The sequence below is a fragment of the Anopheles bellator genome, chromosome 1 (assembly GCF_943735745.2).
Source record: "Anopheles bellator chromosome 1, idAnoBellAS_SP24_06.2, whole genome shotgun sequence".
Taxonomy (NCBI): domain Eukaryota; kingdom Metazoa; phylum Arthropoda; class Insecta; order Diptera; family Culicidae; genus Anopheles; species Anopheles bellator.
Window position 1 is genome coordinate 31,551,528 of NC_071285.1, and position 16,434 is coordinate 31,567,961.

General features: G+C 45.4%; 1 protein-coding gene across 1 annotated transcript in view; it reads left to right on the forward strand.

Annotated features, from left to right (window-relative positions):
* Positions 1 to 16,434, forward strand: part of LOC131210498 (uncharacterized) — a 37,471-nt gene that overhangs the window by 6,772 nt on the left and 14,265 nt on the right. The window contains exon 8 of the mRNA XM_058203757.1: positions 13,279 to 13,411. Within this exon, the coding sequence (XP_058059740.1) occupies positions 13,279 to 13,411 (133 nt within the window). The remainder of the gene's footprint in view (positions 1 to 13,278; positions 13,412 to 16,434) is intronic.

Below are 16,434 nucleotides of genomic sequence, written 5' to 3' on the forward strand. Positions count from 1 at the left end.
ATTCAATACTAAATATCATCTCACGATCGACTGTTTCGGTATTGAATATTAACAGAATATCGACCACGTGAAAACAGTTTGCATCAATAGAAGGTAAATTCTGTGGTAACTATTATTAGTAAAATTCAATTTCAAATACTACCCGCAACCATGGAGTGGTAAAGCCAAAGCGCATATGGTTCTAAAACAAGCGCACGGCCACAGGACTAGCGAATAATTGTTAGCAGAAATGAAATCCGATTTAAGAATGCGTACCATTAGTAAATCCGTGCTAACTACGCCATGCGGAGCATTTGACTGTGTGTGGTGGACGTACGGCCTGTTGCGTACATTTTTGGATTTCAGGGATGTGTTCTGCAATGATTTTCGGCTGCTGTGCAGTGCGTACCAGGGCTGAAAATAAGCCCATTAGAAAGGTGTATAAATGGGAGTCCTAACCACCCTCAAGAATGCCTATATGAACGCTAATGCGGTCCGAATATGGAATGCAGTTTGGGATTGGCTAACTGTAGAGGAAATCCGATTCATTTCAGCTGATTGACGGGTTGAGCCCTAGCCTGCGAAGCGCCAGTACCCATATATTTGCCATATTTTCAAAAGGGTTTGCGTTTGCTCTTCGCCGTTGACTGGTTGTGGGTTCGTGAAAATTTGCATTTGCATAGAGTTACCTATGGAAAGGTAACCTGCCTTAAAAACAGAGCAACATCGGGTGGGATTGCGATGATCACTTCATGCTAAAAGCGTGAGCAAAGTGGACACGAATCATTCGGAATAATATTTTGGTTTTTATAGATGCATGTCAAATTTTGGAGATCTGATCAACCATGAGATTTCAACAAATAACTTGTAAAGATTTTAACGGAATGGACAGCACGCCCAACGCGAGATTCTTGTTGAACTTTGTCAACATTCTTGGCGTACTACAATAATTATTTGCAGGAGAAATAAGTATAATGCATTGAGTTCGTCGGTTGAAACCTCCTTCCTAGTGAAAGACAATTGTTTCAGGGTTTTCATCAAATTTGCCAGAACGAAGGGTGCTCGCGGTGAATGCTGAATGTGAATCGCGAACCACATCATGGCGCAGCCACATGTCCGCGTACATTAATTACGTCCAATACTGATTGATAGATGAGTTCCATTCGAATTTATTATCCATCATCCGTTGGGGGATGTGATATGTATTTACATTCAGTGTGCGTGTACAGGAAGGACATGTACGGATAGAGCATGAACCGAGCATGCAGCTGCATGGATAGCACTCACGTTGTTCACAGGTCCTATGCGTGTGAAGTAGCGAAAAATGACAAAAAGGTTTCACTTTATGCACAAGCCAAAACGTAATTACAATGTTTCTCGGCTGTGAATCAGTTTGCTGACGGCAAGAAGGTGGTCTCTGGTGGTCTATATCAATGCGTTGCGCTGATAGACTAGATGAATGAGCCTAGCGAGACACATGTTCCACGGGTTTTCCAGCGGAATCCAGATACCGTACTTCAAATCTACGTGAGGAAATTACAAACGTCAGCACAATCGTTTGATGGCTCAAGGCACCCGTAGGTTACACGATGTGTAACGCGTTTATGGTTTGTTATAGTAGGGTCTACATTTTAAAGGAGCTCAATAGGGCACCACCCGTCACTCATCGACGGCCTTCTGGTGCTTTCAAGGAAATGAAATGATATTTTATTCCTCTCCTATGCCACAGCTCAAAAGTTTGATTCGAGTGTCCCATGAGTGGAACAACAGTACTATTTCAAAGTATTGATCAAAAATCTAGCACCAGTCAGAAGTAAATGAAGACTAGAGAGCTGGTGCAGTTTAGGAATCGGTTTTTGATAGGAACCTACTATCCTACCCTGACTGTGGTGCACGGTCACGGTGCATTTCAAATAAGTATTTTTATTTCGTAGGCCTTCTGTAGCTGCTTTTCTTTGCTCTCATCTCTTTCCTACGATGAGTGAGAGATAATTAGATTTATTCTGGACATTTCTGGACACCTGTCTCTACAGGTGACCCTTCCTTAGTCCCCTTACCCAGAAGTTATATGTAAATGCAAAAAAAACTCAAATCAAAGTATTTAGTATATAAACTCCTCGCGTGTGTCACGTGCAAAACTTTAACATTGCCAGTAATTGAGTAGCAGCACTAATTTGTTAGGTTTTGAGATTTGTTTACCTTAACCGAATGAAACCAAAATATTGCAACTCCTTCTTTAAGGCAAATGGTCCAACTTTATTTTTTGGCAATATTGTGCAAATAATAAAACACCTCCAATGGTGAAATAATTGCGCTCTATATTAAACAGCTATTATTTGTAGCCATGATTGCATAGCACATGGGCATCGCTGGAGCACGGTTCCCCGTTCGTTGGATTTCTTTGCATCATTTGACACCGAGTTTGTCACTCTGGTAGATTATGTAAATTAAATTTGTTCAATCAACTTTGTCAAATTGAGCCACAATCAAAGTGAGAGCAACTTCTGTTGTCCATCAGCTAGAGCGGCGGGCAGAACGAGCGAATCAACGTTCGCATACTTCTCGATTCTCGCTTCATATCCCAGACAAAAACGCTTGGTTGTGTCGTAGCTGTGTGTGAGGCGAGAGCTCCGTGTTCCGATCGGTACTACTTCGGGATGAATCGGAAGACGGGATGCGGTAGTGTTCTGAAATCTCGCCGCAGGATAAGATTCCGCTACCTTTGGTCAACTATCGATGGTCCCGCCAAGTGGCAAGGAAGTTTTCTTTTATCGATAGTTTGCGACATCGCCGAACGGCGGACAGCTTTAAAGAATCGATGTTCAATGAATATGATGATGTGAATAATCCGACAATGGAAATTTATGCGCATAGCCAAGTGGCACATGTGCTTTAGTGTTAAGCGGCGGACTTTCGGCAGCACGTGCCATGGCAAGCGGCGAGTTGGCTTCGGCAAAATTTATTCATAACGTTGGTGACAGTTTCAATATTTCGTCAAATCGAAATGGTATCAAGCTGTTTCGTTCGTTCCTTGGCGAGTGCCCCAGGAACCAAACCGGTGCCGGTGGATGGAGCGATTAGATGTTTAAAAATTGTTTTAAACTGTTCTGTAGAGTAAAGATATTGTGCGGTAAAGGTTACTTATTCTAGCGCTTCTTAGCTATCCGAATTTTAAGCTTACACTAACTTCGGGTCACACTGCCACGATACGTTTGAATTCTGTTCAATTGAGTTTAATTCATTACGATCACAATTTGTTACATTAGCATTAAGGCAGAGTCCTTGACCCCAGTACAAGGAGGACGTGTGACTTGGGTTTTGATTGCAGCTTGGGATTTTAGCGCAATCCTCCACCAAATTTCGTCTGTTTGAGATGAACTTCCCAACGCACATATCCATGTAATATAATCCACTAAATAGTAAACCTTTGGAGAAACTATACGTAGCCGCATCGGCTCAGCTAATGCGGGAGCTTCGATATTCGAATCCGCGTAAACCGTTCGGCGGTGCGATTACACGGCGCCGCTCCGTATCATTTTGCTTGCCACTGTAAGGTTCCGGTTTCCGCCATCACGGTCGGCGTTTTTTTTTCACGCGCTTTACAGTGTGTATCAACCCAACGATTCGGTTGTAAGCTGAAAGATACACACATCAAGTGGTTAAAAGAGCGTAAACATCGAACCCGAGCATGTTCGTGCGCATAAAAGAGGAATTATGAGTGTTCTGCCAGTTTCGTGACACCTTCTCATTACGGACACTGCGAGACAGAGCAAGCCGAAGCCGCTTTCCGTGCAGGTGCGAGAAGTTCCGTTTGAGTCCTGTGGTGCGCCAAAAGCAACGGTTGCCAGATCGGAAACTATGGTTGGCTCCATGGCCAGTACCGTACCTGTTGCAGTGATGGGAAAAGTGGAAAACACTCATTCCTTGCCATTTGTTCCATGTACAGCCTCGCCGGTCGCTACTCTGCAAGGTCGGAGCATCAGCATAGAGTGGGTGAATATAGAACTTGTACTTGTATATAGGTGGACTGAATTGGGCCGGGTTCTACTGTGCCGGTGTAGTATCTGCCTCACTGTATCACCGGTCACTTCGAACGATTTTACTGCTGGATGCCCTCCCTTTGTCAGTGCCATGGTCTTTGCTTCCACTGGGATCGCCGTTGCAATCATTGGCAAACGGATCGAAAATATAAAAGCAATTAAAAGTTATGACTATAATCCCTCTTATCAAGTAAATTTTACATACCATCGGACAGTGAGAAGACTCCACTCTATCCTAAATGGTGGTACCTCACCCTCAAAAATGGTGAGGAACGCAGCATCGCTGCTCCGGCCGACTGGCAGTGTGGAGTAAGGATGTTTGCAGTCCTCCCACTCATTCGAGTTTCATTCATTCATAAACGTCCCTTCAACTTTATCTCCCTTTTATTCTCTCTCTCTCTCTCTCTCCCTCTCTTCCTCTCTCTTCCTCTCTCTATATCTCTCTATTTTCTCGCTGATTCTCTGATCCTTTGTTTCTGGTGCACGCTTCATATCGAGGCAAGTGTATTGGTGTCAAACTTTAGTGCACGGGCGTCGGTGGGGCCGTGGAAACAGCACTCCGTTGAATCCGCTACATTAACCTTTATTTGCCGATTTTGTAATCCAATTAGTGTGCAGCGCAAACACTTCAGCGGGAGTTAAAGAGTTTTCACCTTCACACAGTCGTACACACACGTACACAGATGAACCCAAATGGCCGTGATCAGGAAAGAGCACGATTGAATCTCGTCAACCTGGATTTTACGATGCCCGGGTATGCGAAATACGGCTGATGGTGACCATTTGGCACCGACCATAGTACTAGGGATTTAAAGAATTATGAGTCGTACAGTGTTTATACGCTACGAGAGCTATGAATTAGTACAAATTTTGGATGTAAAGCGTGTTGTGTGCAGCAATGGCTAGGGAGGTTCGGTCGTTCATGTGGCTTTCGTAAAAGTAATGAAAAAATAAGCATTCCCCGATTAAAATCGAATGGGGCCGGAATTCGACGAACGCAAAAAGTTGTTTGCTCTATACTGTGACGATGGACCAATTTCAAATTTCAGATTTAAGCCCGGTAACGCACGTTTCTGGTCTCTCGGTGCTCGGTGCGCTCGGTTCGTGATTAATACCAGTTGAACTTCTTTGAAGATGGTTACGAGCCGCATGATTTACTTTGAGACTTTCGACGCTCAACTTGTTATCTTCATATTGCTGTTACACGAGCGTTCCTTTCGATCACGTCCGAATTGCTTTCCACTAGAGTAAGTTGTATCACAGACTAACTTTAGTCAGTCAAAGTTGTTTCAATGGAAGTGAGAATCGATACGATTTAATTTTTTATTAGAAATGATTCAAACAAGGATAATTCAGCATACACTAAAATTTGTAGTCGTACAATCGTAAACTGATGTTCTGATAATGTTCATAGCGTTGAGTTTGAGTACTGTTAAGTAAATACTAACATATACTAACAGCCAGCTAACTGTGTTTATGAGATTCGCAGTTGTGCTATAATTACAAAATTTCGATTTGACTGATACATGATTCAAATTATTTGGCTTCTGTCCATGGTGCCAGAAAAGAGAAAAAGATGAATTTACCGTTATCACTAAGATGGCAGTAAAGTCTGGCTGAAGCACGATTCGAGTTTCCTCGTGGGTCTATCATTTTTATATCCGCTTATAAATATGATTTTTTGTGTCACCTTTTAAAATGTGTTATACATTCAATGCCGATTACTTCGTCACAACTTAGACGTTTTCCGCAGACCGAAACCAGGCTTTTCCCAGACAGGGCAGCCTGCTACCATACGGTAGAGCGCCGCGGTATCGCGGATGATGAAAAGCAAGAAGGCCCTCCGAGTGGGACCGAGAACTGGGGAAAAGAAAGCCCAGGGATGATGAAATTCGTGGCGACCTTTGGGACATTATTCAAATTCTGTAATTTCCAACATCGATTAGATTCTTTTCTGGTTTTCGGGGAAATTCAATTAGAGCATTTCGATAAATTCATGTACAAACAACCTTTCTTTCCTGGGCCCCAACCTCACCACGGCCCAGCGTATCCGGAGGTAGAATAACCAGATCAAATCGAAGGAGAGCAACAAAACGGAAATAGCTTTAGAAAAGGGACAGGCGCATGGCTGAGGCTGCCATACCGTGGAGCAGCGTAACATAAAGAGCATAACGAGACGCAAAGAAAGCTATACAATACGCAAAGGTATATGAAAGATGATGTATTTTTGTCACATTTTTTCGTTGCTTCTTGGCTCCTTCGAACACGGAAGGAGGTCTCCGCGCTGCGGATGGTCCGCTTGGCTCTTGGAGTTCGCCGGATCAGGAGGCTGTTTATGATATATTAACATTATTTTTCTCTATTTCATTCGCTCGGTACGCTGGGGACTGAAAGTATTCGGCTTCGGTGAAATTAAATGTCGAATAATTTCCTACCTTGAACCAGTATTCGATAGCGAATCGTGTCTCTCTGGCAACGGAAGCTTCCTTGGAAACGACGCATACTTTTGATTAGCTTATTTTATAGCGTGAAAAGCATCCGCCGGAACATTCGATGGAAAATTGGAGTTGTTGCTGTCTACATTTTCCAGTGGAGGATTATCAACGGTGTGGGGCGGTCGTGTCAGCACGCCAAAGCATCCCCAGTGACTGATGCTAGGCGGTCATCAAACCGATAGAAACGCCGTTTCAGCCTGCATCCGCTTTATAGGATACGCCCTACTTTGAAGCATGTTTTCCAAGGAAGAAAATTTGCTCGCGGTCTTCGATTCGCCCGTTAATATCAGTAAATGTTGATTGGTTCTATTATCTATTTTATGAACTGCAAGGAATTTCGTTTTTCGAACGAAAGTCGGCAATTATCAGGGGCGACACATTATGGGACTTTCCACTAACCATAAGGTGTGTTACTCAAGGCGTCGTGAAGAGATAAAAATTGTTTACATGACTATTGTGTGGCTTTTCCGCTTGTGCTGCGTTAAGCGTGAATAATTGTCGTCGTTTTCGATTGATGGACGAAATATTGGACAATTTCAATAAATTAGCCGCGAACCATTTTTCTAATTGCCTCACGCGACATATCCTGCATCGATAAATATCTTCCACCACAATAGAACGCGGCCTAAGAAGGATCCCGCAGAGGCTAGGAAGGCACAAAGAAAGAAAACAACATTGCTCATGTTTTCTTACACATGGTCGTTGTAACGACTAGAAGGTGTCGCTTACGCCGCCTCCAGCAGCGTGATAGTGTCGGCGCCGGCGGGTTGACGGCGGCGATGCGATGGCTGACCATTTTTATTCATCAGACTAATTTCGGTTGTCGTCCGCGCAGCGGGAAATAATTTATGCTTTTGTCGAAGTGACCGTCGCACGATTGACTACAGCCGGCCAACACCTTGTGCTCTCGCTGCTATGTGACTGTTTTTTCGTGGCACGTTCCTACAGATATCGCCACTTTCTCCCCAGTAGCTTTACAAGTCGAGTCGATGCTCGTCGAAGCCGTACGAACCGGAAATCGGGCGACAGCTTACATACAGAAGCAGTTACTACTATCGTCGAAGGTGGCCATGCCACAGGCGGTGGCAGCAGATTCGGAATGGATGGTTGGTTACCTGCGAGGAAAACAAATATTTCGTTTCCGAATCCGAGCAATCCGGGATGAGCGGCGAGCCTAAAGCTAGGGGATGATGCTGTGTCGCTTGAATCCACCATGCCTAAGCGGGTCACATTTTGCGGCGAGTACGATGCTTGATACTACCACTATCCGGTTCGTATGCTGGCTCGAGCGGAAAGCGGCCCAGCAGGCCCCCGGGAAAGTTTCCGTCTGTCCTTGTCCTTCGGAGTCCGCAGCTTGTGACTGTTGGTCCTATTTTGACCCAGTAAAGTATCTACAATCCTACGTCCTCGCCTCCGTACTAAGACTGGTCAAAACAAACCCGGTTTGGCCACATGTAGAACTCCCGCCGGTTGCGAGAGTTTTTAATTCGGAGGCTTCGTAATTTTCATCCCTACCGTATCCGAGATCCCTAAGGACACCGGCCGGGGATGCTGGATAGCTTCGGACCTGACCCTTCGCTCCGACTATCGACTCCACCATCTCCGAGGTGTTCTTAAAACGGCGGCCGTGCTCGCAGAGACAAACGGGCAGAGGACCGGGTTTGTTTTCTTTAAGGCTTAAAATGTCCCCCCCGGACTGGAACGTGTCCGTTGCGCATCTAAGGGGATTGTGTGCTTTGTCCGCTATGTTCTATTTTTCATCCTTCGATTTTCCCGTTTCTCTATTTATTTTCCTTCGACTTCCACGGGCTCTCGCCGCTGGTCGCTGGGTGTTATGTCTCGATTGCGTTTTCGGTCTCCAGCACGGTTGGGATGGAAAGACACAGAGCCCGAGTCCGAGCGTCCCGTGGAGGTCAGACGGTATTTATTCATTGCTGGAAGACGTGGGGTATTTCTTTGCCACGTCTTCTAAATCCATCGATCTCTCTCAGTCCCCGATCACGGCGAGGACATTTCGATGCATTGCGGACGTAGGTCGAACGCCAGTATCCTGTTGGGATGCTCGCGTCGGGTGTCAATTTCTTGGCCCTGTCGGCAAAGTCGTCCCGCTAAATCGATTTATAGGATAATGTTTGCTCATTTTAATTCAGCTCAGCATGGGGTTAATTTGTTGTTTACCTTACTTCGTTTAATTGTTTAATAAATTAACTTATTTCCATCGCATCGCAGCGTGTGTGTGGTCGACGGAATCTTTGGACGGAGCGAGCATCGCTTCCGAAATCATCGGAACAGTTACTGGCCGTGACTGGAAATAGCTTTCTGGTCACAATACTTGATACAATATTGAAATAGGTCCGATTGGAACGAGTTATACATGTACGATTAATGAAAAGCTATGCAAGTCTTCAGTGAGAGTGATGATCACGATATGTAGCTTCTCTTAATCTATTTTCTTAATCACACAAAATGAGAAATAATCACGATTCAATTAAACACGTGCTCTTCTGCGTAAGCCACAGTGTGGAAAGTGAAAGGGCGTCAATAATTCAGTTATATCGCCATCACACTGAAGCACTGGTGAATACCATCTGAGTACAACGTAACGAGCGAGTTGGACGACTTACCCTATCGACGGCCCAGGGAATCGGACCTGAGGTATCGCTCATGTGCGCTCTCTTGCGTGTTTCCTTCCTTTATATTCACTAGTCCTTCTTGAGAACCTTGTTTTGTAAGTTGCTCAGCTGAAACAGCGGCCATGCAATTGAGTACATTAGTTCGAAATTTCTGCGGCATTAGTAAACTGCTGGGAAAATTCTTATTTATAATCAATCCATAATCCAAATCCATGAATGAATTTTCCGACTTTCCCCACTCATGTTCTGTGATGATGTTGTTTTGAAACGCACCCACGTCCCCATATTACGAGTCGCATGTAGCTGAAGCGTGGATGTCTCTTTTTTCTCTGGCAGACGAAAAAGCGTAACCTAAAAAGTCCTCGCAGGTGCTAGCTCTCGTGTGTGTGTGTGGGTTGCCGTCAGCAGGGGTGCGAGAAAATGAAATCGGATCAAGATTTATTAATCGCAGTGGAGATCCTCGAGCAGACAATGTATTTCCTCGGTATACGCCCAAGAGGCAGATGCTGTTGTTAACCGGATCCTATGAGCAACGGGCATGATAGATGACCGATGAATGCGATGTGGTCCTCGGGATGGACAATTTTAGAGAAGACAGTATGGGAGTGAAAATTGAGTGGGACGACGATGACAAGTTTCCATGAGTCTCTGCCAACGGGTGAAAAGAAGTGAAAGAAACATCGCATAGAAAAATCGAAGCAAAAATTTTTCCAATAAATGACGAGCTCATTTCACGCAGATTCGCATGCATGTCGATGAAACGGGGTGACGAAATGTCCTGTTGGCAAAGTGTGATGCGGCGACGGCGAGACTGTCCAATATGTGAGCATTCGCTTGTGGGCAAAAGATTAAATTTGCAGGAACAGTCCTGATAGATCCGGTGGTTGAGGTCATGACAGGTGGCGACTATGCCTTGAGTTTCGATGAATTCGCTCGCTCGCTGTGATGCGCACTTCGAGGAACCGAGGCTGATGATGTACGTTTACTGGCGGTTGGAAATCATGTGTCGCCAAGCTGGGTAAGTACGTCGCTCGCGGCCTTGCGTTACACATTTTGGGGACATTTCGTTATGGGTCGTACGCGCCCCAAAATTTCATGTCGGGTCCTGCTAAGTTGGCACCACTTACTAGTGTCCCAACGTTGAGTACTCGTGCAGAGAGGACTTTGTTGCCGCCGTGTGCCGTCCGTTGGCGGTGGTGATGACGATGAGTGGTCGAAAGCAAACAAACCCATTTCCGATCAATTACATCGGACAGTCAAATTGCTCATCTGTACCGCTCCGAACGCGCCCGGTCTGCTGGTGCTCAGTGCTGGGGACGCCGGCATCAGATACAAGCACACGATGGCGTTGCGAACCGGTGACGATTTCCTCGCCAATGTAATAAATTTCCACAATTGGTCAATCTGTCCGCAAGTCTGACAGTGAGGCCCTCGACGAACGTGAGCTCTACAGTACGGAAAATTTGAGCCCGCACTCCTAGGGCCGCAGTTCTGCCCTCGATTATTGTTTCTCCACTATGGGGTGCAGTTCTTACTAATGCAATCTGGCCGGTTTTTTATGCGTAGCACTGGAAAGACAATGATGCGTGCTGGATCCATGACTTCAAATACGAACTGGACGCGAGTGAAGGATGACGAGGACATTGCCACACGCCACAATTTTGCTCTTCTTTTGGTGGTGCTCATAATTTTGCCCGGTGCATGTGCGAACGAACCGCCGCACGGCAGACTACTGTCCATTTTCATCATCGGACCCTCGCTCGCCGGACGGACACGTCCATGCCGCCAACCACACGTCCGCCCGCGTTTATCGGGAGGACAGTTATTTATCACCGCACATACATCACCATGAAGAGGACCCGTTCGATATCGATATCGACACCACCCACCCCCCGGGGTCGTTCCGTTGTCCTGGACAACTGCCACGTACACACACTCGCGCACACCCAGCTCCCCTGGTGGAGCGCCTTGACCGTTACCGGCTTACTCGTGGAGCTTCTCCGGACGATTTGCCCATGGCCCGGACTCTCCCCACCGTGTGCGCTATCGGTCAGCGCGATGGGTGCGTGTTAATTTGATTATCATGGAGAAGAATATTGAATTTAATCAAACAAATTAATCAAATATATTGTTTTTGCGTCAGTTTTTACATTCAAGCGGGATGGGTTTTTTTCGCGCAACCCGCTACCGATTCGCTTCGGCCGTCGATTTGTCCGGAAGGCAAACTACGCGCTGAGCAAATGAACTGCAAATATTCATGTTGACGCCCGTTCGACCTCGCACTCCCATTAATCAATCCCTGGTTAGAGCCACTGCCGAGCATCGCCAATTTTTTGTTTGCGCTTTAAATTGATATGGCAGCGCCAAATCAGTCATCTATCATTTTCCCCCCTCGATTGCGTCCGGAATAAATTTGACGTATCACGTTTTCCGTGGAATAAAATATCTTCCGATGGGCTTTTTTTCACGTCCGGCTTTGGGCCCACGAAAGGAAACCAGTGTCTATTGCAATCGTTCGCAGCGAAACGAAAAGCAGCAGTGACAGTTGGGTGGAAATGGCTTTACACTTAATGATATTTGCCAAATTTGCGGGCCGGCACCACCACCACCGGCCAAAGAGCAACAGTTCTTCGTGCACACTCCGTTACACTCTGCGGTTCCGTAATCCGTATCCGATCCGGGCGAACAGCAACAGACTTCATTAGAGCAAATCGTGAATTTTAATTTACAGTTAATTGAATCGTAGTGCAACTGTTTGGAAAAACCCACGCAACTTCATGAAGCTGAAGTTTGCGGTGAGGTCGAGTAATAAGCGGAAGGGTACAATGGCGACGATGGTGTCGTCTTGAGGGTACTGAGTTAAGCACCAGCAAGCCCGCAAGTGACGCTGCCCTATCGACTGCCGACCCGATGTGACGCGAACGGGGGTAGAATGGTATATTGATATAACGCAACATTCATCTTCTCTCCTATTTCACATATTGTAGCGTCCGATGCTTCGTTTTACATATAAATTATTTCAGCGTGTGTACACACCATGACCATGATGGTACCTGTCCGACGCTGTCGGTCAGCGAGTCAGACCATCCCCCGGGCCATCCTGTGGGGCCTGGTCTAGTAGCCGCCAGATAACGGCATCCGTACAGTTGCGTCCTTTCGCCGTGGTTTGGTGTGAATTAAATTTGAGACGATCCTACCAGAAGTCCTGCCCTGGCGCGGACCACCCTACGCCAGTGTATACGTTGCCTGTTGGCACAGAGTTTCTTCGTATGGAAGTTGAACTTGACGCTAGCAGGTTTGAATACAAATTGCAAACTCATATTCCCGGTGCCGTCGATCGGAGGGGCACATATTGGCACAAGCGGCCATGCACTCCACAGCGACTGATCTCTCTGAGTGGATCCGGTGTGACTCGCCAGTTTGATACTTTCTGCCTTCATCAACCGGGGGCTGGACGACCCCCGCGAAACCGGTATCGAAGCATGGGCCGAGCAGAGATTTGTCACAGAAATAATCGTTACACGCTTTATTGTCTTCGTCGTAGGATGAACTTTTCGACCACAAGTAGCCACCATCGGCCGGCACAGGACGGAACGAAAAAGAAATTGTAGAGAGTTCTTACGCGAAGCATCGCTAAACTACATTCGCTTCCCAGCCTTGTTATTGGTAGTTCCTTTTCCGATTGTAAAACCGTAAGTTATAATCCTTGCCACCAAGAGTGTGTTGGGTCAATGTAAAAATCAACGGTAACTTGTAAGGGAAAGTAATCGACGTTGATGTAGCCCGTGTCGACTGCGTACAATGGCCGTAATTTGTCGGAATTTGCCAAAAATCCCCTCGATGATAAAGGTTGAAACCTTTTAACCTATTACGCTACCGGTGCTCGCTCTCAGCCTCCGCTAATAGGAACCATTTGCCCTCCATCATCGTTTGCCGTGCTTTCTCCGCCGGTCCTGTCGTCTCTGGTGGGTGTTTCTGGTGTTTTTTTTCGTCCTACGTTCTCTTTCCTGCAAAAGATACTGAACAATTCTGACACATGATTAATCTTACTCCTTCTCGCCATTGAATGCCCGAATGCCTCGGCCTTGTTTTCACGGTTTCTTGTTTTCTCTGCGTCACCTTTATTCGTAGGTATGGAAGCCATCATGTCGGAGTTCTTCAACGACACGACGACCGCCTTCTACATTATCTTGGTGGTATGGTTCGCCGATCAATATGATGCAGTTTGCTGTCATACAAGTGTCACAAAACGTCACTGGTTGAGGTAAGTGAAGGTGAAATGATGATTTCTCGCCGATCCCCAAATTCCTTCCGCTTCATCGCTGGTGCGCCAGGATGCGCACGTTGTTCAGCATGAAAAACACAAGCACGCTGACGGCAACCCGCCCCGGAGGGTTTCGGCGAATGTCGGTTCCCTCAGTGTATCGGAAAGTATCGATACGTCCCGAAGCCGTCCCGTCGGTGGGGTAAAATTTTTGGGACTTTGCTCCTGTTTCAGCCTCCGCCATCAGTGTAATTCCATTTTTACTTTGGTCCTCCATGAGTCGACTAGAAGTTTTGTTTCTTTTTAGAAGCTCGCAAGGAACGGAAAGTTCCGGTGTGGGCAGTATCAACGGGGATTTCCCGTGCCCTACATTCGTGGACCTCCAACTCCCTTCGGAACCCTTGGGGTGGTGCGGTGGCATAGCCCTTATCGCCTTGGCATATTTTATTCATATCTGTCATAATGTTTTCATGTTATTTTTATCTTATCAAAAACAGGGGGATTGTGTCGCGAAAAAAGTTATCTGGGCCACAGGGACAAAAGAAGTAATGTCGGTGAACGATGGTAATGTTGACGATGCCGTGGTTCTCTCTATCTTTAAGCATCAGCGGATCATAATGAGACAATTGGTGAAATTTCATACACTACTTTTTGCCTACATACACTTCCACAGGCTTTGCGTAATTATATATCAAAGAAGAACCGTTACCATTGCTAAAGTGCTTAACGTTCCAAAATAGACATACAAATTTTCACATTTTCTTGTAGCAAATGCAAACAAAACATTCAAGTGCAAGTTTTTGTATTGCAAAATATTGTACCGACATCTGTCTATGATTACCTCTTGGCTGCTCAATCAATTAACAATCTTTATTCTCTAAAATCGAATTATTTTCCGTAACACCTTCTCCTATCCCTGAACTGCCAGACCTTACCGATTTTAATCTCACGGGAATCAGAAGCGGGTAAAAGGTTCATTAGGCGACGCCACCACTCTTACAGTGGATTTTTAATCTCTCCGAGAACTGCGGGAAAAAAGGTTGCCTTTCCATGTTATCAATTAAGACAAGTAACTACTGTGCCTTCCCAGAGTTGCCGCAAGCCGGCAGAATGGAAAGACGCTTACGGAAAATCGTTTGCCTGCCAAGTTTTGAGAGATTCAATAACGATCGATTTGTCTTTAACGCGCCCCGTCATGCCAACGGTGAGAAGGGCAAGCTGGAACACACTTTTTTTTCGGAAGGCTGATGATGATCACGCCGCCACGGCGGGAAGATATTTCTACAACTGACGATAAAGTATTTGACAGTTTAATCTCGTTGTCAGTTTTGTAGGCGCTTTGTGTAACTCCAAGCGAATCTTGCTCCGAATGAAGGATTAACGTTTTATCTTCAGTTTTTTGTTTGTTAATTGTTGAATTTAGTTAATGCCTGCTCACGAGAGTAACATTTGAGTAGAAAGAAAGCATCAATCGTTGATGCAGAACACTACAGGGTTTGATGGACGCGTCGATATTGATTGAAACAGTTGCTTTATTGTTTACGAACCCGTTTTTTGTAACAAAGTCAATCAGTATCACATGGTAAAATTAAAATACTATGACATTAAATAAACAGAGCTGACTCCCTGCCTCGAGAAGGTTAAGATTTTTTTTAACATTTTCGCCCTCCACCTGGTAGCTCTGGTGGCTGTGTTTAGGCAGGGTTATAAATGGGTTTTTGCATCGTTTTATCAGTGCTCTTTTTGACCTTTTTTATTGCTGATTTTCACCGTAATATAATCGAAAATCTTAGAGCATCCTTTGGTGAAACATGTCAACATTTGAAATAACCATTAGGAACAGTAAACAAGCTTCATCCATTGTTGCTATTCATCCATTATATTGCCTATCATTCGAAGGACGGTTATGACATGCCAACAACTGCGCTATCAAGTCCCGATATTGCCGAGATGTTAGGTTGCATTCTGAATAAATTGTTATTTTTGCGTTGTTGCACTGTAAACGTAGAACGGACATGGGAAATTTCATTCAAATTTTGCTGATGTTGTGTGGTTTATATTTCTCTGGTCCTCATCTTTTTGGTTGGTGAATTGCTTTTGGAACCACCAACGTTGTAACAATATTTTTTTCTGTTGCACTGTTTTCAAGAACATCGTTAAAAGATTTAAACTAACAGCAAGATTTAATATCCAGGCCAGGATTTTTGCTTGCCAGGAATACCCAAACACACTTCAAATGCTCGACCCAAATTAGTTTAAAATCCGCCCCGGATCCAGTTCGCCGCCTGATGTTTGCTCAGCAATTTTCTGCGGATGATACCAGACCAAGCAGCTAAAAAGGTTCCATCTACCGACCCCTGTAATCTTGCGAAACACTTTGTGAAATCGAACGATTTCTTCGTTCAAGTATTTATACCCCAGTACCCGGGGCCTTGTATCCGTCGTCTACGAAATTATATTATTTGAACAAATATTGAACCTATCCGTGGCACTTAAAATGTGCTTCAATTTCTTCGCGTCCCGCATAGTCAACCGTTCGTAGCTTATTACCTTTTCCCAATTGTTTATCCAAGGGACACCCAGCGCCACCGGCACCGACCTATGTATTGGTTTCGGTCGCTGGCCTGGCGGGCTAGATAAATCAAAAAGAGAAGCACAGTGCTTCTTTTCCGTGTGGTACGTTGTCTCATGTAGGTTGTTACACGCGGACAGCCGTCCAACGTATCTGGAAAACTTTTGTCCCATCGTCGTCGTTTCAATTGAAACGCTGATCAAAATTTGGCGTCATTCACAAATTGAATTGGTAAATTTTTCGGCAACATTACCCAATCGCATGCCATCGTTGAGACACCGGGCCACGGAACGATCAAAATCATGGTAGTTGATTAAAAACCGGAGAGAAACATCTTTAAACCCTCCCGAAATGGGACACCCGAGCAACACTCATCCGGCGCTGGTCGCTCGGCGAAGAACTCCACTCCACAGCATCGCTTTCTTCGAGGTTGCCCGGAGACATGAAATCT